Source organism: Scyliorhinus torazame, chromosome 1 (genome assembly GCF_047496885.1).
Source record: "Scyliorhinus torazame isolate Kashiwa2021f chromosome 1, sScyTor2.1, whole genome shotgun sequence".
In the NCBI taxonomy this organism is placed as follows: domain Eukaryota; kingdom Metazoa; phylum Chordata; class Chondrichthyes; order Carcharhiniformes; family Scyliorhinidae; genus Scyliorhinus; species Scyliorhinus torazame.
Genome location: NC_092707.1, coordinates 289,069,132 through 289,095,393, shown reverse-complemented (window position 1 = coordinate 289,095,393; position 26,262 = coordinate 289,069,132). Strand labels below are relative to the sequence as shown.

At 42.2% G+C, this 26,262-nt stretch overlaps 1 protein-coding gene across 5 annotated transcripts in view; it reads left to right on the top strand.

Annotated features, from left to right (window-relative positions):
• ehbp1 (EH domain binding protein 1) overlaps positions 1-26,262 on the top strand; it is a 569,586-nt gene that overhangs the window by 464,097 nt on the left and 79,227 nt on the right. For 3 of the 5 annotated variants that reach the window (XM_072507229.1, XM_072507208.1, XM_072507225.1), the window contains 4 exons: positions 1,737-1,884; positions 6,085-6,186; positions 12,114-12,241; positions 26,053-26,188. In XM_072507229.1, the coding sequence (XP_072363330.1) occupies positions 1,737-1,884; positions 6,085-6,186; positions 12,114-12,241; positions 26,053-26,188 (514 nt within the window). The remainder of the gene's footprint in view (positions 1-1,736; positions 1,885-6,084; positions 6,187-12,113; positions 12,242-26,052; positions 26,189-26,262) is intronic. The other 2 variants (XM_072507216.1, XM_072507228.1) reach the window with 1 other exon arrangement.

The window sequence follows — 26,262 nt, the reverse complement described above, 5'->3', positions numbered from 1 at the left end:
AATGAATTGGGTACTCTAAATTTATTATTTTTAAATACTGCTGCCTGACTGACTGTGTGGAGTTTGTACGTTCTCCCCGTGTCTGTACGAGTTTTCTGCGGGTCCTCCAGTTTCCTCTCACACTCCAGCCATGCTATATTGCCCCGAAGTGTCCAACGGCTAGGTGGGATTATGGGGATAGGGCAGCGGATTAGACCTAGGTAGGGTGCTCTTTCGGGGTCATTGCAGACTCGATGAGCCGAATGGCCTTCTGCACTGTCGGGAGTCTATGATTCTAAGAAATAACTAATATATTTAAATTTATGATTCTGTTTTTATGATAGAAATATATTTATAGCACTACTGTAAACTCATCCCAGATTGTTAAGCAAATCACTGAAGTCCTTTATTGAGAAACAAACTTAATCTTTTTGCCTTATAAATATGTATTTATTCACTGGAGACCTTTACACCAAAGGCAGTCTCAAAGCTACTGCCTAGAATAATAGAACTTTGTGCAGTGTGCACACATACGACTTTAAAGACATTCTATTGAGAATAATAAACATAGGAAATATGCTACATGTCAGCCAGCACACGTAAAGAGGAAAACCAAGCTATCACTTTGGCTTCAATCAGACCTTTCCTCGGAGCTATGTTCTAAAGAACGGTCATAAACTGTAAGGTGAGTATTTCAAACATTTTCCAGTTTAGTTCAGATTTCCAACATTTGTAGGGGTTTTTTGCTCTTAATTAAAGATTAAAATTGTTTCTACTCCACATTCAAGAATTTAGATTTAAAAACTGAAGTGAGGTAATTTTATCAAATCTGTCTAAGCTATCAGTTGCGTGAGCGTTAAAGGAAATAGCCATCATTTTTAATTAATACAAAAAGGGTATTCGTTAATGTGTGTCTCCGGATCACTCCCTTGGAGGTTTAGACACACACCAATCCCTGACTCCGCTTTTCAATTACAAAAATCTGAATAGGAAAGGACAACAAAAGGTAAGTTAAAACTTTTTGAAAATCAATGTTGTCACTTTTAATACTTGAATATGTGTAACATGCTTTATATATGTTCTGTTTTACCCTACAACTACACAATCCAGTTGGTCTTGGTCTAATATTAATGGCAAGTATAATTGGTCTACAATGAGACACATATTGGTTTTCTAATATACTAATATTTGATATTACAAGTCTAAATTATGCCACTGTGCTGAAAGATTAAATTAAGAGCATGTCCCCACAGAGGATCCGTCAACTCCACACCCTCTTGGGCACATTGTAGAGTTGTTTCAAGAGTGCTATTGTTGGTCTGAACACATTATCTGCCTTATCATCTGTTACAGGATTGCATGCAATAACAAAATAATTCTGGATTGACTAGATGGTTAAAAGTAAATTGTGGGCAAGTCTTTTGCATAAATGTAGCAATCTGAAGTGTATGTTCCCAGTGTAATTAAATAGCCATCACAATGCTGCAGTGGGTGGATGTTGAGTGTTGTCAGTTTGCCTCTATTCTAAAGTATATATGGGATTAGTGAGTTTTGATTTGTAATTTTAAGTGTGATATTTTTATTTTACCTCAATTTTGAACAATTTGGGTCATAAAGTAGAATATATCTAGCTATCCCACAGGAAGAATTGTTGATGTGCTGTCTGAAACATCATGCTTGCTATCATGATGATCAATTTTGGAATGAAATTGCGTTTTTGTCAATTACTGTGATGGCAGCTATTCAATATCTTCCAGCACCAAGATGAAGAGCGACGTCGCCAGTTGAGAGAGAGAGCTCGTCAGCTAATTGCAGAAGCTCGATCTGGCGTTAAGATGTCTGATCTTCCGAGCTACAATGAACTGACCACAGAAAAGTTCAGAGAAAAATCAAAGGCAGCTGGAGGTTAGTGAAATTTGACCTGGGAAACTTCTTACCAGTATTTTAATTGTAAAATAATGTACTCTTTAATAAAACATCAGTACAATCATTGCTAGCCAGCATGGAAGTCCAACCAATAAATGAATTGAAACATAGGTTCCGATATTAGCAGGGAGATTGAGGGGGAGCACAGAAAAAACTCAGCAAGGTCAGGATCTAAAGGCCCTGCCTTTAATGTTTAGGATCTTAAATAACTTGGAGACTTCTGCCTAACAGCCTGGCCAGCAGGCGGCAGCTGGGATTTATGTCAGGACATCACAGGCAGGGTCCCGTGGGAACCAGTAGGTATTTGGCCGTGATTGTGGGGAGTGGAGTGTGAATAATGTGCCAGCAATTAAGTGGCCGTCTAGCCGTAATGGGAGAGGGTGTGGCGGAGGAGAGTGGCTAGGCCTGCTTGTAATCAGGACGGAGGGGGTGATCTGCCCATGGTGTTCCATGGGCCAATCCAAAATTGGACCTCATGTTAAATGCTAGCTGCCAGAAATCGGTTGTGCGTCCACAAGCCACCTGCCACTTACAAGAATTGAATTTTCAACTGCTTGCCTCGCCAGTAGCATTCTTAAACCCAGGGTGGGAGAAATGGCAGGAGGGACAACCAAGTGCACCACCATATACAGCTTGGGGCACCTGGGACAACCATTGTTTGGTGGTAGCTGCTTGTTGGGCCATGTCTACATCTCCAGCATAACCTGAATCTGCTGTGCTCAGGATGGTGTGCATCTCCCTGGTCAGTCTGTGACTCCCATCTCCGTGGACAATTCATTCACTTGACACTGTAATTTACTTAAAGCTGTACCTATTCAATCGCTAGAACAGCTTTGTTACTGTAATAAATCTAACTACTTAACTAAACAAATTATTTTAGTCAAAAAAATTCAATACCTGAATGTTGTTTGCCTCATACATTTCCTTCCAGTTCTCTCTGCTCTGTTTTGATTATTTTATTTTAATTTTACTTATTTGAAAATTTATTATTCAAATCTTTTTAACTAGACTATTTCACCAACAAGCTCTTTTCAAATTTATTTCGTAATTTTGCCCCATCTTTTTATATTTATGTTGGGCAATGAACATGGGGCTACAAGTGACAAGTATAAAATTCGCAAGCTTTGATAAAAACTATCAACAGAGGAAACTCTTCCCCGATAGCTGATTACGAAAGTTCTCAAAGAGAAAAACATTGTTGGGTTGCCCCAACAAAAAGGAGCTAACTAGCTTTCTGTTTAGTAAAGATTTTGAAGGTTATGGAGTGATCAGAAACATTTCCTGATTTAACCCCCCACAAGGATAACATAAGAACTCAGAGCAGGAGTAGGATACCTGGCCCTTCGAGCCTGCTCCGCCATTCAATGAGATCATGGCTGATCTTTTGAGGACTCAACTCCACTTTCCCGCCTAAACACCATAACCCTTTATTCCTTTATTCTTCAAAAAACTATCTATCTTTATCTTGAAAACATTTAATGAAGGAGCCTCAACTGCTTCACTGGGTAGGGAATTCCATAGATTCACAACCCTTTGGGTGAAGACGTTCCTCCTACACTGAGTCAGTCCTAAATCTACTTCCCTGGCAGCACGGTGGCGCAGTGGGTTAGCCCTGCTGCCTCACGGCGCCGAGGTCCCAGTTCGATCCCGGCCCTGGGTCACTATCTGTGTGGAGTTTGCACATTCTCCCCGTGTTTGCGTGGGTTTCGCCCCACAACCCAAAGATGTGCAGATTAACTCTGGGATTAACCTAGCGAATCTCCTCTGCACACCCTCCAGCGCCAGTACGTCCTTTCTCAGGTAAGGAGACCAAAACTGAACACAGTAATCCAGGTGTGGCCTCACTAACACCTTATACAGTTGCAGCACAACCTCCCTAGCCTTAAACTCTATCCTTCTAGCAATGAAGGACAAAACTCCATTCGCCTTCTTAATCACCTGTTGCACCTGTAAACCAACTTTTTGTGACTCGTGCACTAGGACACCCAGGTCCCTCTGCATAGCAGCGTGTTTTAATATATTATCATTTAAATAATAATCCCTTTTGCTGTTGTTCCTACCAAAATGGGTAGAAAGGGGGAGAAGTTACCGTGGACAGGTTAGGACTAGCTAAATTATTTCAGGAAATCCTGACGTCATAAGGCTCTGAAAAACAAATATGTTATCTTTCTTCATTTCATCTCGCCAATACACTGTTCCATGCAATGTAGCAGCTGAGGAGTGTATATAACAAAGCTGTTTGTTTTTATTTATTCTTTGATGGAATGTTAAATTTGTTGCTAATCCCTAATTTCCCTTGAGAAGGTGGTGGTGAGCTACCTTCTTGTACTGCTGCTGACCCTGAGGTGTAGGTACACTCACAGTGCTTTTAGGGAGGGAGTCCAGGATTTTGACCCAGCGACAATGAAGGAAAAGATAGTTCCAAGTCAAGATGATGTGTGGCTTGGAGGAAAAATTGGAAATGGTGGTCTTCAATTCAACTGCTGCCCTTGCTCTTTTAGATGGTGGAAGTTGTGGGTTTGGATGGTTTGAGTTGCAATTCTGTTACCCAATCTCACACTGTTTAAACCAAACTTGTCCGACCAGCTGCCTGCGGGCCAGATTGTGACCCCTCTAAAGCCAGTTTTGATAATGTAATTCAAACAAGTGAGTGGAGTAGAATGTTCTGCAAGGAGCTGCTCCTCCAATCACAGGCCGTTCCTCTCTTGAGTTTGCTGCAGCAAATGTGAGAGAGAAACAATCTGTGTTTGGACAAGAGTGAACACCGGCTGAGGAGTGGGAGAGGTATTCTTGGGAGGCGGTGGGGGGTGCAAAGCTGGAGGGATAGGGCCAGAGAGCCGAGGGGAGGGGGGGAACAATTGCGGGACCAGGCGCTGGGAGTGCGGGGTCGGATATAAAACTGCTAGGGCCCCTGTGGAGGAGATACTGGCTGCCTGGCTTGGGGCTGAGTGGTCAAGCCCGGGTAGTGTGTGTGTGTGTGTGTGTGTGTGTGTGTGTGTACGCACAGTGGGGGTGAGTGAGTTAATGCCGTGAGACTGGGAGTGAGTCTGGCAGCACCCTCGGAACCTCACATTCTGATTATTTTTATTAATTGCTCTTTTTTAACGTAACAATTTATTGCAATGACATTGCTTTACTTTTGCTCAACAGTCTATTGTTTCTTAATACCCAACTTTTTTATGAAATTCGGTTTGATGTGCTGCCAAACCTTATTTTTCCAATATTTGCTCATCAGCCCCTTGAGTAAGAAAAAATGGATATATGCTCCACCCCCTACCAAGTGAAAAAGATGGTCATGCCTGGTTTATATTATCCCATAATGTGCCCTCAGATAGCGGGCAGCAACTACAAGTCAAGCCTACTAAATTCTATTTTGCCCACTGGCCTTTTTTCTCAAATGGTTCTCCCCGATTGCTGTCACATTTCCTTTCGACCAATGAATTTATCGTTCTATGGGTGGCTTGCATTTCTGGAAGTAATGTGATCAACATCCTGGTAACATTGCACATCAGAGCACCCAGTAATTGTCCCGTGGCATCACCAGGTGCTAATGTCTGATTCTCATACTACATGTATCTACACTGACCGGACTGTCACAGCCAATCAGCACTTGTTTACAATATTAGAAGCCACAGGCCAGCCAGTTTTCAGAGAGATTGGCTGAACAATTAGTACATGCAGGAAAGCAAAACACTTAGGTCTTTCCCCTGAGAGCTTTCCCCTGAGAGCTGACTTGAAGTATATGTGTGCTTTAAGCTTGCATAAGACTTTGCTCACTTAACTTCCAACTGCTGCTGATGTTTCTAATTAGAGAAAAGGGATGAGGGCAGTATATGCTCATTGCTAACATTAACATTCTTAAAACAATATAGTTCACCGCGTCTCCACTTTATCAAACTTTAAAGGGGATTTTGTATATGCCTGCGTACGTTTCTGCTGGTATCCTCAAGTTTTTCATTGTACCGCACATGTAATGTTGTGCAAACATCAATCATGCATGTAATGTCAGTCTTTATAGGTCTTCTGAAGTGAATTTAAGACTAAAACACTTAACGGTTTTCATTGCAACACACACTGTCTCACACTTTTACTTAGATGGAAATATTCATTAATGACAAATGGTATGTTCAATGATGCATTGTATTATGATTGCTTTTGCTGATTTTCTTCTTCCTACAGATGATACTGTTGGGGTAGATATTAATGAGGAAGGCGCTGAGTGCTCTATTTTGGGAGGTGGCGAGGAACATACTAACATTGAAACTGACCTTGATTCTTTTGGTAATTCTGATTATGTTGTGCTGTTTGTCCTGCATAAAATGCAATTTTTGGTGTTTGCATGAGCTTTCCCTGTCTGTCATTTCTGTTTGTGATGCACATATGCATAGAGACTGAAACTTGGAGGTTTTATACCAATACCTTGAAACAAATACTATATTACAAAATGTATGTACATTTTATATACATCATATCTGTATTTCTGGCTGCTGTGGCCCTAGAATTCACATTTTTCTGCCCATACTGATACAAGCTCAAGTAGAAAAAAAATTTTTTTAAATTCATTTTTTTATGGGATGTGGGTGTCGCTGGTTCGGCCTGCAATTATTGCCCATCCCCAGCTCCCCTTCAGAAGCAGGTGGTGAGTTGCCTTCTTGAACAGCTGCAGTCCCTGTGGTGTAGGTACACCCACAGTGCTGTTAGAGAGGGAGTCCCAGGATTTTACCCCAGCGACTGGCGATATATTTCCAAGTCGGGGTGGTGAGTGACTTGGAGGGGAACCTCCAGGTGGTGGGGTTCCCAGGTATCTGCTGTTCTTGTCCTTCTAGCTGGTACTGGTTGTGGATTTGGAAGATGTCAAAGAAATCTTGGCAAGTTACTGCAGTGCATCTTGTAGATGGTACACACGGCTGCCACTGTTCATCAGTAGTGGAGGGTCTGAATATTTCTGGAAGGGATAGCAATCATGAGGGCTGCTTTGTCCTGGATGGTGTCGAGCATCTCGAGTGTTGTTGGAACAGGACTCATCCAGGCAAGTGGAGAGCATTCCATTACACTCCTAACTTGTGCCTTATAGATGGTGGACAGGCCGGGCGGGGGGAGGGGGGGGGATTGACTTCCAACCATCAGGCAGTTATGACTCCAACCAGCGAAGGGTTTCGCCCCTGATTCCCATTGACTCCAACTTTGCTCTGCTCCTTGATGCCACACTCGGTCAAATGCTGCCTTGATGCCAAAGACAGTCACTTTCACCTCACCTCTGGCATTCAGCACTTTTGTCCATGTTTGAAGCAAGGCTGTAATGAGATCAGGAGCTGAGGGACCCTGGCGGAACCCAAACTGAGCGTCAGTGAGCAGGTTACTGCTGAGTAAGTGCCACTTGGTAGCACTATTGCTGACTCTTTCCATCACTTTGTGATGATGGAAAGTAGACTGATAGGGTGATAATTAGCTGGATTGGATTTGTCCTGTTTCTTGTGCAGAGGACACGCCTGGGTAATTTTCATAATGCCGGGTGAATGTCACTGTTACATCTGTGCTGGAACAGCTTGGCTGGGGTGCAGCAAGTTTTGAGCGCAAGTCTTCAGTACTATTTCCGGGATATTGTCAGGTCTCATAGCTGTTGCAGTATCCAGTGCCTTCAGCCGTTTCTTAATGTCGCGTGGAGTGAATTGTATTGGCTGAAGACTGACACCTGTGATGCTGGAGACCTCCAGAGGAGACCGAGGAGGATCATCCACTCGGCACAGATATGCTCGACTCCTCCATCATTGAGGATAGGGATATTTATGGAGCCTCCTCCTCCAGTGAGTTGATTAATTGTCCACCACCATTCACGGCTGGATGTGGCAGAACTGTAGAGCTTAGATCTGATGCGTTTGTTGTGGAATCGTTTAGCTCTGACTAATATTTGCTGCTTATGCTGTTTGGCACACAAGTAGTCCTGTGTTGTAGCTTCACCAGGTTGACACCTCATTTTTAGGAATGCCTGGTGTTGCTCCTGGCATGCTCTCCTGCACTCTTCATTGAACGGGGGTTGATCCCCTGGCTTGGTGGTAATGGTCGAGTGGGGATATACTGGATCATGAGGTTGCACATTATGGTTGAGTACAATCCTGTTGTTGATGGCCCACAGCACTTTATGGATGCCCAGTCTTGAGTTGCTAGATCTGTTAAAAGTCTGTATTGCACAGTGGTAGTGCCACAAACACAATGGAGGTTATCCTCAATGTGAAGATGGGACTGTGTCTCCACAAGGACTATGCAGTGGTCACTTCTACCGATACTGTCTAAGACAGATGCATCTGCAGCAGGCAGGTTGGTGAGGATGAGGTCAAGTATGTTTTTCGCTCTTGTTCGTTCTCTAACAAGCTGCTATACTCCCAGTCTAGTAGCTATGTCCTTTAGGACCTGGCCAGCTCGGTCTGTGGTGATACTACCGAGCCACTGTCATGAGACCTCTTGGGGTCCAGAGTCGATGTTGAGGACGCCTAGGGCAACTCCCTCTCAACTATATGTCACTGTGCTGCCATCTCTTCTGGGTCTGTCCTGCCGGTGAGAAAGGACATACCCAGGAATGGTGATAGTGGTGTCTGGGGCATTATAAGGTATGAGTCTGTGAGAATGACTATGTCAGGCTATTGCTAGTCTGTGAGACAGCTTTCCCAACTTTGGCACAAGCCCCCAGATCCAGATGTTAGTAAGGAGGACTTTGCAGAGTCGTTGTCGTTTCTGGTTCCGTTGTCGTTTCTGGTTCCAAGGTCGATGCCGGGTGGTTCGTCCGGTTTCATTCCTTTTTTGTGTTTCTGTAGCGGATGAATACAACTGAGTGGCTTGCTCTGCATTTAAGAGTCAACCATTGCTGTGGTTTGGAGTCTTATGTAGGTCAGACCAAGTAAGGATGGCAGATTTCCTTTAAAATAAAATGACACCAGTGAACCAGATGGATTTTTATGACAATCGACAATGGTTTCATGGCCATCAAAAAACTTTTAATTCCAGATATTTTTATTGAGTTTAAATTCCACCATCTGCCATGATGGGATTTGAACCCGGGTCCCCAGATCATTACCCTGAGTCTCTGGATTACTAGTCCAGAGACAATACCACTACCCCACTGCCTCACCTTAAATAATGTTGTGGAATTTATTCAATACATACTTGTTTTCACTAGAAAACTACTTCACAATAGTAGCTTGTGATACAGTATATTATTTCTTTAACATTTTCTATTAACTTTCCTTTCCTGAAAGTGAGGCACAGTTCCATAGATCCTGCAGCTCTACTGTACATTATTCAAACAACCATTCCTCATGTGGCATTGAGTGTTGACAAATGACTTGATTATGGGAATATTGTAGCGACGCTCAACTTTTCATTTTTTTTAATTAAAAAAATTATTAGAGTATTCAGTTCTATTTTTCCAAATAAGGGGCAATTTAGCGTGGCCAATTCACCTACCCTGCCCATTTTTGTGAGTTGTGGGGGTGAGACCCACACAGACACGGGGAGAATGTGCAAACTCCACATGGACAGTGACCTGGGGCCGGGATCAAACCCGAGTCCTCAGTGCCGTGAGGCAGCAGTGCTAATCACTGCACCACCGTGCCCACCTGCTTCTAGATATTTATATGCATACTCCGTAGTCACTGGTGAAGCATAGCTTGGTCCCCACACCAAATTCCAGGGACAGTAAGGGCAATTAAAGCAACTATTACCGTTAATATAGTCCAGCAGAAACTTGGAATCAAGCCTGATACTCTTGGCACAGTATCATATTGCATGAAATATTCACCTTTTTATCTATCAAAGGAGCCAAGCTGCAGTAAATTGCAGTACAATTCTCGTCAAATAATTGGTAAATCTTGTTATCTCTGTTCACAGCAACTCTCACTTACAAAATCTTTCTAGTTTAATTATTCCAAGTTTAGTTTGGATTAGTTTTTTGTATCGATGTAATATAAAAATGTCTGTCTGCTCACACTTGCTGCATTTGTAACATTTTTCACTAACAACATTCTTATTTATTACCCTGAGCTGTTCTGAGTTCCTGGCTAAGTCTCTTCCAGGTGGAACTAATATTGATGGTGCTTGCTTCTCGTTGGCAGAGTTTATCGAGTTTATCAATTGTAGACATGGTCCTTCCAACCATGGCTATCCAATGGGCAACAGGTGTGGCCTGTGACATTGGAAAATTATGGAAAAACTGGGAGCTTCTAGGGAAGTCCAGGCTTGCATAAACTGATGACGGGAGCAGCTATTGAGTTTTCCACTGGCAAATTGGGAGAGGGACGCTGGAAATGGGTGAACACTGATTTTCTTTTCAACTGTCTCCTGCTGCTCAATTGCCAGCAAAATACATGACATCCCTCTTCAGTGTGACTAACTTCCAGGACAAAAAATAAGCTGTAAAACCTTAGCACCATGCCACTATCATGCCAAATCCCAGAATCCATATCCTAAGAAAATCTGCACAGGATTTAATTGTGACCAGAGGCTGTGACTCTCGTTGCAGTTGGGTTGGGGCAATGCAGGGATGGATTTATGAAATAGTTTTGCCATGGTGAACCTGTACTACTTAAGACAAATATAGGTTTCCTGGCAGCACGGTGGCGCAGTGGACAGCAGTGCTGCCTCACGGCGGCAAAGTCCCAGGTTCGATCCCGGCTCTGGGTCACTGTCCGTGTGGAGTTTGCACATTCTCCCCTGCAATCCAAAGATGTGCAGGCTAGGTGGATTGGCCATGCTAAATTGCCCCTTTATTGGAAAAAATTAATTGGAAAAAATTAAAATTATTTTTCAAAAATATAGGTTTCTCCAATCACTGTGGCACTAATAGCAACACTATTTTACATAGTACTCTCTTTACAGCTGGGAAATAAAACTAGTTCACCCAAACCATTAGACTCCCCTCCCTGTGGTTCTTTATATAGTTATGTGTACTTCCTCATTCTCGCCACCTTTTATCTGCTCACACTTCAGTTTACCAATCTCATTTATGTTAACCACTCATTAGCAAGCTATCTGGGACCTGTATCTTTCCTCCTCGTTTATCCGCTAATCTTTCTCTGCTCCCCATCATCCTGTCGCCACGATTGATTTGCTGCTGATACCCCATCATCAAATTCTCCGAAACCCAGTCTTTCTCTTCCTTTCCCCTGTAATAATTAATTAATTTCAACTACTCAACTGAAACTCTCAAACCTTCACTTTCTGCTGTTCACATACCAACACAACCCTATCCCAGCTGCAATAAGGGTGGCTGCCTAATTTAAATGGAAATCAGGGGCCTTAAGTGAACTGTGTATTACTTGGTAAATGTGTAACAAATAGTGTAACAACTCTGCATATTGCATATACTTACCTTTTAAAATCTATTTCTTCATGCACTATAGATGTATCATTGTATGGTTCTTCATTTTCAGCTTTAACTGAGTTTTCAAATTATTAGTAAACAGCTTTTACTTATTTTGACTCGAGATGTGTGTGAGCACATTTTAAATTTGTTTTTAAACCTTATAATCAAATTTTTAGGGATAAAATATGGAAGTGTATTTGAAATATAGCCAGTCCGAAACATTACAGTCATGAGTTAATGGCTAGATTTTCCTCTGAATTGCTGCCCAGAAGCTGAATTGAGGCTGTACACAGAGTAAAATGTATTCTTAAATGTTACCAGCTCAACCCACCAAGAAATACCACATCAATAATCATCTTTAAAAAAAAACCCTGGTGCCTTTAGGACCTGCCTAAACTGCCATATTTTAATTGTGTCAAGGGACCATGGCTACCCTTTCCCTGTGATATATCAGTGGTTTAAGAGTATTAGATAGCTCTGTCAGAGAGCTAGTCCAGGTACAATGGACTGAATGGTTTCCTTCCATGATGCATCATTCTACGATACTAGGTTAGCAACAGTTTCTGATTTTCATCAGGCCTCCACTGCCATAAACCCATCAATGGAAGGAAAATCCAAACCAATGAGTTTTAGGTTTTGTTTTATCTGAATGTGAAAACTTTCAGTTTCTGAGAAAGGTGAGTTATTCTTAAACTGCTGGTGTATGTGACTTCATATTAACTGTTTTTGTGGCTTTAAATAAGTAGTTTTTTGCTCTATTGCTGGCATGAATTTTGAAATCGCACCTATTTTTTAAGAATCCTTCCTTTTGTACAGTATTTAATCCCAATTTCCTTCTCAATTGTTAATTTAGGAAGACAAAATAGCTCATCAGTTGACTTGAAGCTTAAGAAACTCATAGAGGCTCAACCACAGGTGGCAAATTCGCTCTCTGCTGTTCAGAAAGTCTCAGCTGACAATGCAGAACAAGAAGAACTCAAGGTTGGTTAAAGGAACTACATTCTGAAGTGCCTGTGAGGCTGGTTTTATTGTAATATGAAAAATGAACACATCTGACATTGGGTGCTCAGAAAAGCTGGACTGGTTGTGCTGTTACATTTCTCAAGTGTTCGGCAAAAACCTGCGGTCGAAGGCTGGATTTATCATTATAAGGAATTCATGAGGGGGACTGGGTGGCAAGTTAGGTAAATGCTGAAATTGGGTTCAAATCTGGTCCAGATCAATGGTGTGACAGTTGTCTTCATTCACTATCTGTGTTGACTGTAAGAGTCTTTCATGAAATTGTGTTAGACAAACCGTGTTAAGTAACTAATGGACCCAATCCTCTTAATTATCCCATCCTACCTTAAATGACCATAATTCAAACTACATTACACTAGCTACACTAAGTGGCATTCTCAAAGAGGCTGCGGGATAGCTGGCTTGGAAACTGGGAATCATAGAAGCATAGAATTTACAGCGCAGAAGGAGACCATTCGGCCCATTGAGTCTGCACCGGCCCTTGGAAAGAGCACCTTACGTAAACCCACACCTCCACCATATCCCAGTAACCCCACCTAACCTTTTTTTTGGACGCTAAGGACAATTTAGAATGGCCAATCTACCTAACCTGTACATCTTTGGACTGTGGGAGGAAACCGGAGCACCCGGGGGAAACCCACACGCACACGGGGAAAACATGCAGATTCCACACAAGACAGTGACCCAAGCCGGGAATTGAACCTGGGACCCTGGAGCTGTGAAGCAACTGTGCTAACCACTATGCTACCGTGCTGCCCACACTGATGCAGTAGGCATCATTCTGAGACTAGAATCGAGGCAGAGAAGCAACAAATCAGGATGATCCCAGAATGTTTGACATTGATACTGAGATCTTCAGTAGAAGATGTTCCATTAACATCCTTCACCTTATGAGCACAAAAGTTCATCATTAGAAAAATGCTACTTGGACAGAAGGTATAGGAATGTAACTATACTGTGAGAAGGAGGAACAAAATGGCTGTTCTTCCCCTGTGTACACACTGGCAAAAGGCAATGTGCCTATTCTGCTGGAAGAAAAAGTAAGCAGAATGTTGTGTTAGTTTTGAGGTCCAGCTGTATCTTTGCCTAGAATTTGAATTGTGCCTAAAGTATACTGCAAATCTGATTAGACTGGCAGCAGGAGCACAGCAAAATTGATATATTGACCGCATTATGATTACAGTCACCACTAAACTAGATAATCTTGTCATTATCACATTTGTATTTGTGGGATCTTGCTGTGCACCAGTTGACTGCTGTGTGTCTTACATTACAACAGTGACTATACTTTTTAAATAATAATTTTTAATTGGCCGTGATGCACTTTGGGATGTCACTGGTTGTGCAAGTCTCTCTCCCTCTCTCGATTTCTTTTTTACTCTCTTTCTAATGCTGTGAGGAGCAATGAATTGGGTTGGCATGGACATCAGCCACTGGCCTGGGGTGCCTGGATTCACTGGACAGGAGGGAATCTGGATTGGGGTCAGAAGTGGTTTTGAGGTATCCAAACATACCTCATCCATACCTCATCCATGGCTATAAGAGTGCTACTCCCAGCTACACATCAAGGTAAGTTTAAAAACAACTTTCAGGGGCGGAACAGTGGTGCAGTGGTTAGCACTGCTGCCTCACGGCGCTGAGGACCTGGGTTCGATCCCGGCCCTGGGTCACTGACCGTGTGTAGTTTGCACATTCTCTCCATGTCTGCGAATGTCGCAACCCAAAGGTCTGCAGGGTAGGTGGATTGGCCCCCTAAATTGCCCCTTAATTGGAAAAAGAAAGAATTGGGTCCTCTAAATGTTTTTTTAAACTTCCAACTTTTGGTGGCAGCCTCCAGTGATTTCTTTAAGAACCATTGGTTTAGCTGTTGTTTGTCTGAATAAACTTCCAATGTGCACTATTTAAGGGAATAGTGTAGATGGGCTTTAGAGTGGTTTCACAGGTCGGCGCAACATCGAGGGCCGAAGGGCCTGTACTGCGCTGTAATGTTCTATGTTCTATACATCCAGTGCGGAATGATTACGTGCATCATGTGCTGTATTGGGTCCTGCATTGCTAATTCTTTGTCATAAAAGCAGGACTGTGCAATTGAGTTCCTCAGCCACTTAGTGAAAAGAAGGGTATTTGAGTTTTACGAGTGACAGATTCCTTACTTTACAACTTCAATCCCTGGAGCTGAAACAACTCTAATCTACCTGTCATAGTTTTTACAACTGTTCTGCTGGTTGGAGTTCCTCATAAAAGTGAATCATTCTACCCAGCGGGAATTAAAAGTTAGCTCTGCCTGCTCACGCTACTGGAATTCTCAATGGTCAGTCGTATAGGAGTGAGATTCGCTTCAGCTGTGAACTAAATGGGGCAATTGATTTTCCTGGCATCTCGGCTGAAGATGTTTGTGTGACATAGGGAAGCTTGGACAGGCAGAGAAAAATGAGTAAACTGGAAAACTGATCTTCGAGAACTGAGGCAGTCTTTCATAACCAAAATGAAGGCAATGAAATATCCTTCTGTAGTCTTTCTCCTGCTGCCCTATCAGGTGCAGCTCCTTCTGACAGCCTACAGCTTCTCTTGACAAGTTCCTTGTATTCTCTTCCTGAGCAGCAACTCCAACTGCCTGTTGCACTAATCCCTTTGCCCAGCTATCATCCTGCAGATTTACCCCTCTTTCACTTCTTCTCCATATCATCTACCTCTCCCAGTGTCAATCCATTACTATGCTGGCAGATTGCCAGTCACTGCCTGCTCTGTATTGTCCACTAGAAGCATTTGCTTCTTTGTGACTATGCCCATTACTGTCATTGTAATGCCGACAGAAGCTTGACTTCCAAATTGTGATTTATTTTCCTTGTGATTCCTGAGACTCCATCTGTAGTTTCCATCATTTAACCTACTCCTACCCCTCGACAGTCACCAGGGGAGTTCTGCTGGGGTATTGTCCAATATTTATACCTTGCCCAACTAAAAAGGGTTAATTAGTTACCATCTTATTGTTTGTCTGTGGGATCTTGCTATGCACACAATGACATTCTATTTCCCTGCAACAGGGATTATATTTCAAAAGTACAGCACTCTAGATGTCCTAAAGAAAGGAACTACATAGTTCATTCATACTGCTCCAAGGTTATCCTGTTTGGTAAGGATTAAACTGTTCTCTCTCATCCCTGATGAACTGCTTTTTCAAACCCCATGTACCTCAAATATCTTATTTTTTTCCAATTAAGGGGCAATTTAGCATGACCAAACCACCTACCGTGCACATCTTTGGGTTGTGGGAGTGAGACCCACGCAGACACGGGGAGAATGTGCAAACTCCACATGGACAGTGACCCGGAGCTGGCATCGAACCCTGGTCCTCGGCGCTGTGAGGCAGCTGTGCTAACCACCGTGCCGCCCTATATCAATTACTTAAACCTAAAATTACCAAGAAGGGTTCATGGATCTAATTCCGTTCAAGATTGAAACCATCCATGCAGCTGCTTCTGTTGCTAACTTTTAATTATATTTTTCCTGCTCCCAGCTGATCTTTACCTTTCTGCTGCTTTATTCCCATCTCCCACCACCCAAATGTACCCAAACATAACTTTTCCATGGCATCTATTTCCTGCTTCCTTAATATTTCTGCTTTAACCATTCAATGCCCCCATCCGCTTAAAAACACCATGATTAATACCCCCACCTCCTAAACATCCTTCAACATCTCGCCTCCCCAATTACTATATCCATGACCTTCATTTTGTCAATAGAATCCTCAAGCATATCAGTGCCTCCCAACATTGTTCACTGGTCCGAAAACCCTGCTATGAGTCTAATGAGTCCCGCTTATGCTCTGCCCATAGTTAGAGACTGCCAAAGTCACAAATGACATCCGCAGTGACAGAAGGTGATGTTATTGGCTGTTGATGTTCCAGTGACTGAGATATGTTTTTGTTCCTGTCGTCTTCAATCTTTTCTGTTACTCAACACATTTCATCACCGCTCTATTGTCCAGTTCCATGGGCCTGTTTTTGAGTGGTTTCTGTTCTTCATAGAATCTATAGAATCCCAACAGTGCAGAAGGAGGTCATTCAGCCCATTGAGTCTGCACCGACCCTCTGAAAGAGCACACTACCTAGGCTCACATCCCCGCTCTATCCCCATAACCCCACCTAACCTGTACATCTTTGGACACTTAGGACAATTTATCATGGCCAATCCACCTAACCTGCACATCTTTGGACTGTGGGAGGAAACTGGAGCACCCGGAGGAAACCCACGCAGACACTGGGGAATGTGCAAAATCCACAAAGACAGTGACCCAAGGCCAGTATTGAACCTGGGTCCCTGGCACTGTGAGGTAGTAGTGCTAACCACTGCGCTACCATGCCCCACTGTCCCACCATTCTTGAGAGGTTCCATTCCTGCCTATCCGAACAGAGACAGCTATGGTTTCTCTTTCCACTCTCATCGGCAATGTCATCTTTAGAGCCTCACAATGAGCCATCCATATGCCTCCTTATCTTTGTTCACATGGTGACATCATCTAAAGCTTCATTTTGCATGTGTTCCAGATACTGGTAACACCCAACTTAACCTCTTTGTCACTTCCTTTAGCCTATCACAAATATTAGATGAGTCACAACTTCCTCCAACTGTGAGGAGGATAATGATAAGACTTCAAGAGGTCGAACATAGACAAGCTGGTGAATTGCACAGACAGGTGGCAGGTGAAACTTAATGCAAAGAGATGTGAAAGGGGGGGAGGAGTGTGTGAGAAATCCACAGAAACCTGGTTGAGTAGCATCCACCATTTGGTAGGCTTGTTATGATTTCAGTTGATATAACTGGACGGGAAGATCCCAGAATGGAATCCTGTCTCAAAAGACCGCAACTTTTACTTTTTTTTTAGAAAACATGGAGGAACAAAGGAGTGCTAATTAGTTTTAACAACAAGGAAAAGTACAGTTCTTAAATATGAAAAGTTTGATTATGATATAATACTCATTTACTCCCTCTTTAGCTTCACAAATATTCACTGATTTTAAGATTAAGACAGGTTACGAAGTACATCTTAGTCAATGGTCTCACTAACACCGTCCCTTTAGAAACACAGGGTGGCTGTGGTCAGACATATTCCACTCTGAACAAACGGGGGATGCTACTTGACCAAGTTTCTGTGGATTTCTCACATACTCCTCCCCCCAGGTGATTGTCACATGAGCGTTCCCCAAACTCCACTCCCAAAAGGACACTGTTTAAAATCTTCCAAACAATACTTTCCATCAGCTGTTTGTATTAAAAATCCATTCCAGGTTTTCTACCTGTACTGTCAAAGAAAGCTTCTGCTCTACTTTTTAAACAAGAAATCCAGTACCAGATTTTCTACCTCTCATGTTTCCTTCATCTTAAATTTTTTTACACAAATTCTGAAATCCAGCCACTGATTTCCATAATTATTTCAACTCACATTCCACATGCTGTAGTGAAATCTCACAACCTGAAAATTACTTCAGATATATTTCTGGCGTCTCCGCCTTCTTCTCCGCTCGGTCTGTCTTTATTGAACAGTTCTCTGTTCGAGCAAGTTTAACCTCAAGAGTTGTTGGAACCTTCTTTTCATTTCTCTAGTTTCCTTAACTTGCTGTTCTTTAAGTTTTCTGGCATCTGTTTTCTTAACTATTAATCCATAGTATGGCTTTTCTTCTAGCAAACTGAGAGAGATGTTCCCTCTTTAGCTTTCCAAACCAACTGCTTCTAGCAGAGCTGTGAGAGCTGCCTTCTCTCTCATTACCAATTTCCAACTGCTATAAATCCAACTAAAACTAAACTCAAAAAATTCCTACGCTAAAGGAACCCCAGTTCCTGAGCAACGACTTTTACTTCTCCAAACATTTATTTACTTTTCACAACGTAACTTATCCAGAATTAAATGCATTTGTGCTGTTTGCCTCAACTCCTTGTGGCAAAAAGCTTTGCATTTTCACCACTGTTTAGATGAAGGAAAACTTCCTGAATCCCCTATTGGATTTGTTAGTGACTATATTTATCGCCTCAGAAGTAGAAATATTTTCTTTACAACAAAAAAGAAAGACTTGCATTTATATCACACCTTTCATTACCACTGGATATCTCGAAGTACTTTGCAGCCAGATAAGTATTTTTTGAAGTGTAATCACTGTTGTAATGTAGGAAATGTAACAGGCAATGTGTGCACAATAGGCTCGCACACACAGCAATGTAATCATGACCGTGATAATCTGTTATTGTGATGTTGATAGAAGGATAGACATTAGCCAGGACACTGCGTAGAACTCCTCTGCTCTCCTTTGGAATAATGCCATGGGATATTTTGTGTCCACCTGAGTGGACAGTCTGGGCCATGTCTCATCCAAAGGACAACAATGCAGCAATCCCTCAGTACAACACTGGAGAGTCAGCCTTGATTTTTGTGCTTAGGTTCTGAAGTGGGTCTTGAACCTGGAACCTTGTGACTCAGAGACAACATGCTACCCAGTGGGGCATGGCTGACACAGCAACACAAGGAAAATACTGCAGAGACCAGAAATCTGGCACAGTGGTTAGCACTGCTGCCTCACAGCTCTAGGGTCCCAGGTTCAATTCTGACAACCTCAGGTGACTGTTTGTGTGGAGTTTGCACTTTCTCCCCGGGTCTGCGTGGATTTCCTCCGGGTGCTCCGGTTTCCTCCCACGAGTCCAAAGATGTGCAGGTTAGGTGGATTGGCCATGCTAAATTGTCCCTTAGTGGCCAAAAGGTTAGGCATGGTTACTGGGTTGCGGCGATACGGTGGAGGCATGGGCTTAAGTAGTGTGCTCTTTACAATGGTCTGTGCAGTCCCGATGGGCCGAATGGCCTCCTCCTGCACTGTAAATTCTATAATTTCTATGACTTCTATGGTTTCTATGAAAACAGAAAATGCAGGAAGCACTCAGCTGATCACAGTAGCATATGTGGAGTGAGAAACATTTTGGGCTGATGACCTTTCGTCAGAACTGTTAAAACTTAGAAATGTAATAGATTTTGAGCAAATGAAAAGGGGTTGGGTGAAAGGAGAACAAAAGGGAAGAATGTGATCAGATGGAAGACAGGAGCGATAAATGACAAAAGGGTTGATGTTGCGAGGTCAAAACGAGTGGTAATGGGCAAGCAAAGGAACAAAAGATATGTCTAGAGGAGATGTGGAATGACAATGAGGAACAACTGCCATTCAAAAGGAACAACGTGAAAAACTAGAAACAAATCGAAGTCTGCAAAGAGAAAGGAGCCAAAATGAGGGAAGAAATTACGGTCTGAAACTGTTCAACTCAAATGGGGAGGCCAGAAGACTATAAAGTACTTAATTGAAAGATGCAAGGTAATATTCCTTGACCTTCTGTTGAGCTTCATTGGAAAACTTCAGTAGGCAGAGGACATCGTGAGAGGAAGGTGGAGAATTAAAATGACAGACAGTTGGAAGCTCGGGATCATATTTGTGGACTGAACAGAAGAAGTAGGAGCAGGACAGCACGATGGCGCAGTGGGTTAGCACTGCTGCCTCACGGCGCCGAGGTCCCAGGTTCGAACCCGGCTCTGGGCCACTGTCCGTGTGGAGTTTGCACATTCTCCCCGTGTTTGCGTGGGTTTCGCCCCCACAACCCAAAGATGTGCAGGCTAGATGGATTGGCCACACTAAATTGCCTCTTAATTGGAAAAAATTAATTGGGTACTCTAAAATTTAAAAAAATCTTATTTTACAGCTGTGTTGTATATAAATGGACTTAAATAAATTGCGTTTTACACTTGATCAGTGGCTGCAGTTAATTATCTGACAAACTGTTTACTTTTGGAATGTATTATGAACACAGCATAATATTAATCAGAATGACAATAGAGAAGTTTGATACATGGTTCCAGGCTATTTTGGATCTGGTAATGTGTAATGAGGCAGGTTTGGTAAAGAATCTCAGAATAAAAGACCCCCTAGGAAACAGTGACCATAACATGGTAGAATTTAGCATTCATTTTGAGAGTGAGAAACCAGGGGCAGAAACTAAGCTTAAATAAGGGTAATTTTAAAGGAATGAGGGCAGAGTTGGCTGGAGTTGATTGGGAATGGAGTTTTGTAGAAAAGATGATTGATCAGCAATGGCAGATGTTTATGAAAATAGCTCATGACTGACAGCAATGATATATCCCAGTGAGGAAGAAGGATTCTAGAAATGGGATAAATCAACCATGATGCATTGGTGGTCATCTTCCGGGATTCTATAGACTCTGGGACAGTCCCTGCACATTGGAGGGTGGCTAATGTCATTCCAATATTCAAAAAGGGAGGTGGAGAGAAAATAGGGAATTATAGATCAATAAGCCTAACATCGGTGGTGGGGAAAATTCTTGAATCCATTATAGCGTAACATTTAGAAACTGTGGCAGGTTCAGTCAGAGTCACCATGGATTTATGAAGGGGACATCATGCTTGACAAATCTGTTGGAATTCTTGAAGATGTAACTAGTACAGTTGACAAGGGGGAGCCAGTCGATGTGGTGCATTTGGACTTTCAGAAGGCATTTGACAAAGTCCCGCTTACGAGATTATTGTATAAGATTAAAGCGCATGGGATCGGGGGAAGTGTATTGAAGTGGATAGAAAACTGGTTGGCAGAGAGGAAACAAAGAGTGGGTCTTTTTCAAATTTGCAGTAACTAATGGGACCCCAGCTATTCACAATATATATTAATGATTTGGATGAGGGAATAAAATGTAACATCTCAAAGTTTGCAGATGATACCAAGTTGGGTGGAAGGGTGAACTGTGACAAGGATGCAGGGATCCTACAGCATGATCTGGACAGGTTAGGTGAGTGGGCAAATCAATGGCAGGTGCAGTGTAATTTGGATAAATGTGAGGTTATTCACTTTGGAAGCAAAAGCAAGAACACCGATTACTACCTGAACAGTTGTAAATTGGGAGAGGGGAATGTGCAGCGGAACCTGGGTGTCCTTGTGCACCAGTCGCTGAAGGTAAGCATGCAGGTGCAGCAGGCGGTAAAGAAGGCTAATGGTATGCTGGCCTTCATTGCGAGAGGTTTCAAGTACAGGAGCAGGGATGTGTTGTTGCAATTATACAGGGCCTTGGTGAGACCACGCCTAGAATATTGTGTGCAGTTTTGGTCTCCTTTTCTGAGGAAGGATGTTCTTGCTCTCGAGGGAGTGCAGCGAAGGTTTACCAGGCTGATTCCAGGGATGGCGGGACTGTCATATGAGGACAGATTGACTAGGTTAGGATTGTTCTCGCTGGAGTTCAGAAGAATGAGGGGAGATCTCATAGAGACTTATAAAATTCTAACAGGACTAGACAGGGTCGATGCAGGGAAGATGTTCCCGATGGTGGGTGTGTCCAGAACCAGGGGTCACAGTCTAAGGATTCAGGGTAAACCCATTTCGGACAGAGATGAGGAGACATTTCTTCACCCAAAGAGTGGTGAGCCTGTGGAATTCATTACCATAGCGAATGGGAGAAAGCAGGATTAGGCTGTTGAGTTGAATGGTCAGCCATGATCGTGATAAATGAATTAGTTGGGAAAAAATGAATTGGGTACTCTATTATTATTTTTAAAATAAATTTAATAATGTTTATTGTCACAAGTAGGCATACATTAACACTGCAATGCAGTTACTGTGAAAAGCCCCTAGCCACCACATTCCAGCACCTTTTTGGGTACACAGAGGGAGAATTCAGAATGTCCAAATTGCCTAACAGCACGTCTTTCGAGACTTGTGGGAGGAAACCGGAGCACCCGGAGGAAACTCAGGCAGACACAGGGAGAACATGGCAGACTCCGCACAGACAGTGACCCAAGCCAGGAATCGAACCTGGGACCATGGAGCTGTGAAGCAACAGTGCTAACCACTGTGCTACCTTGATTTCCAAAAAGTGTTCGATAAGATACCACACAAAAGGCTACTTAGTTAGATGGGCCCATTGTGTTGGGGTAGTATATTAGCATGGACAGAGAATTGGAAACTAATAGAAGACAGAATTGGGATAAGGGGGCATATTCAGGATGGCACTTTAACTAGTGGAAAGTCACAGGGAACATAAGACCATAAGACATAGGGGTGGAAGTAAGGCCATTCGGCCCATCGAGTCCACTCCACCATTCAATCATGGCTGATTTCAGTGCTGGAGCCACAATTATACACAATATATATTAATGACTTGGACAAGGGAAGTAAATATACTATTGCCAAGTTTGCAGATGATTCAAAAATAGGTGGGAAGGCAAGTGGTGAGGGTGACACAGAGTCTACAGAGGGATATGGACAGGTTAGGTGAGTGGGCTTAAACCTGGCTGATGGGATATAATGTAGGGAAATGTGAATTTATGTACTTTGGTAAGAAGAATACAGGAACTGAATATTATTTCAATGGCGAAAGATGCAGAAAGCTGCAGCACAGAGGGATTTGGGGGTCCTTGTACATAAATCACAAAAAGCTAGCATGCAAATTCAGCAGGTCATAGGGGAGTCAAATGAAATGTTGGCCGAGGAAATGGGGTATGAGAATTAAAGAAGTCTTGCTGAAACTTTATACGGCACTGTTTGGTCCACACCTGGAATACTGTGAACAGTTTTGGTCCCCTTATCTAAGGAAAGATATACTGTCTTTGGAGGCAGTCCAGAGAAGGTTCACTAGGTTGATGCGGGTATGAAGGGATTTTCTTTTTAATGAGGTGTGTTGAATAGGTTGGGCCTGTACTCATTGGAGTTTTGAAGAATGAGACGCGATCTTATTGTGACATATAGGATCCTCAGGAGGCTTGACAGGGTAAATGCTGAGAGGTTGCTTTCCCTTGGGGAAGAGTGTAGCACCAGAGGGCATAATCTCTGAGTAAGGGTCGCCAATCTAAGACAGAGATGAGGAGCAATTTATTTTCTTGAGGGTAGTGAATCTATGGAATTCTTTACCGCATGAGGGCTGTAGAGGCTGTTTCATTAAGTATGTTCAAAACTGAGATAGACAGATTTTTAATTGGTTTGGGAATCGAGGGTTATGGGGATACAGCAGGAAAGTGGAGTTGAGGATCATCATATCAGATCAGCCATGATCTCATTGAATGGTGGCACAGACACGATGAGTCAAATGGCCTACTTCTGCTTCTACATCTCGTGATTTTGTGGTTCCATGTGTCCATGATTGAAGCAAATAACATTCTAGGTGTTTACAAATGTAAATGATAAAAGAATAGGCTTTGTTGTTATATTTGTTAAGCTTGGTACCTAGGATGAAGTGAAAACATCAGACTGCTCTAACGTGTAGGTGGAACTGGGGGCGGCACGGTAGCGCAGTGACTAGAACTGCTGCCTCACAGCGCTGTGGACCTGGGTTCAATCCCGGCCCCGAGTCACTGTCCGTGTGGAGTTTGCGCATTCTAGGCAGCATGGTGGCGCAGTGGTAGAACTGCTGCCTCACGGCACCGAGGTCCCAGGTTCGATCCTGGCTCTGGGTCACTGTCCGTGTGGAGTTTGCACATTCTCCCCGTGTTTGCGTGGGTTTTGCCTCCACAACCCAAAGATGTGCAGGATAGGTGAATTGGCCATGCTAAATTGCCCCTTGGAAAAATGAATTGAGTACTCTAAATTATATTTTTTAAAAAAGAAAAAATAAGAGTTTACACATTCTCCCCGTGCCCGCGGGGGTCTCACCCACACAAACCCAAAGATGTGTAACATAGGTAGATTGGCCACGCTAAATTTCCCCTTAATTGGAATTAAAAATGAATTGAGTATTCTTAATTTTTTTTCAAATGTTTGCGTGAAGCTTATGCGGTTTCCACTATTTATATAAATTTAATTTTGCATATTGCTTAACATAAGGGCTGCATGGAGTAAAATGATCAAACCATTTTGCAGCAGTCTAACTTAAGAATTTTCAGAGTACATTGTTTGATTTAGTTTTAGCTTTGAAACAAATTTACTTGTCTAACTTTACAGCCACCTGCAATATCTTTAGAGATGGCCAATGCTGACTGAGAGGATTTCTTTCCACAGGAGGGTCTTTGAAGTTCGGAAACAGTGACTTTCATTGCTTTCCTTTACACTATCAGTTCTTATACGCCAGCAATGAAAGTGAGGTAGTAGCAGAAGTCTTGTATTTGCTTTAAACAAAGAGGAGCTCAGATCAAGTCTGATTTTTCATTCAATTTAGCTTTTCGCAATGGATTTAATGCAATATGAAGCTGGCTTGAGAAAAACACAATGGATTGGCAAGCTAACTGAATTAACCCAGCTTAGAGGAATAAATTTGTAAAGTGGCAGAAGTCCCTTGCCATAAAAAGGTTTCCCAAAATGGGATTTGCTAGCTAATCACACTGATATTTTTACACCTTACTGGGTGTAGAATGATCTGTATTTGTTCACAAACGCCAGGCTTTAGTAACACGTTATGGGGGAAATGAATTTTATTAGATTTAACGATGCTGTAAGTGAGTTTGAAAAGCCTCTCTGTATTTGTGTTTTGTTGTTATTTGAGTTTTCAGGGGGGAAAACGTAGAATCCAGTTTTCCAGTAATTAGACTTTGACTTTTTGGCTCATATTTCTACATCTATTTACGACAGTATTACTTACCCCAGATTTTGTTACTGTTTGTATCTTGAGTTGTAATATTTTGGCACAAGCTATTGTAAAGTTGAGAAAAGCTGGTCTGAATTATTGCATTTGCATTTATGTAAGAAAGAAGCAGGCAAGTGCAATCTTTTTGTTACATTATCTATGCCTAACAAGATTAATTTCCTGTGTAATACCAACCAGTCTTAATTTTTCTTTTTCTAGATGAGCTTCGGTTGGATAGTTATTTTTTTAGGTAAAAAAATATAGTCCCAAAGCAGTTTTGCTCACAAGGAGCAATTGACTGCAGATTCAATACGTTTGTAATGCAGTTTAGATATTTGTAAATGAGGCATTCTGTGATTGTAGGAGAGGGTAAACTGTTACCTTCTCTTGAGAATTCTGTATCCCACACCTCCTTAAGGCAAGAGAATAGGCCGTTAGAGGACCCACTCATTACTGATTGTCTTAATGCAGAGACAGGGCACAGCCTTGGTAGCATTTGATAACCAGTTTCAACATTCAGTAGGCTAAGCTATTAGTCATGCATCTCAGCCTTTTTCTATTTACTTTCAAAACACTTAGAAATAATGCAAGATTAGCAGCAGAAAGCAATATTTTTGGGTACAACATATCCTGGTATCTGCTATTTCCACACACCATAGTTGTTGGGTCCTCTGGGAACATCTTGTTTTGACAAATGCTGCACTGAATTCAGATGCATAAATATTGGAGCCCTAGGAAAAGGAAGCTGAAAATTAGGTTTTTTAAGTTTTTATAAATCAAAGATTTAAACAATCACATTGAAGTCGACAAATTCTCTTTCTTTGTCCACATTCTTTCCCAGTACCCTTTAACCTTTGGCTTGCTATGGGTTACTTCAATTGGCACAATATTAGATACTAGTTCTTGTTGGAGAAGTGCAAGAAACTAGTGGGTAAGTTGGTAATTTCCTCTTCAGTTTTGTAGCAGGCTAGTATAAGGGAACAAAGCAATTATTTTTGATGTTAGTATTTAGTATCAGACAGGTCTAACACCTGGTTTAAATATATTGTGTGCAAAGACAAGATGATTTTCTTTTGTTCTCTATTTGATCTTTGTAAATATATAGGAATTAAACTTTTATTGAAATTGAATATAAATTTAAACAAATGTTGAATAATGATAGAAGAAAATTGTTAATTCCTGGCAGAATGAAATGGAAGATCGTGCGGAGCGTTTGCGTATAGACATCGACCGTTTGCGAAGTCCTGTGGTGTTCAATAAAGATTCAGCTGTGAGACGAACCCATCTTCAGTCATTTAGTCAGTATGTGGAAAGCAGACCAGGTGAGGAAGTCGCAAGATAAGAATGTTAAAATGCTATATAGCATTAATTCTTTCTAGCTGTCAGAGAAGCTTTT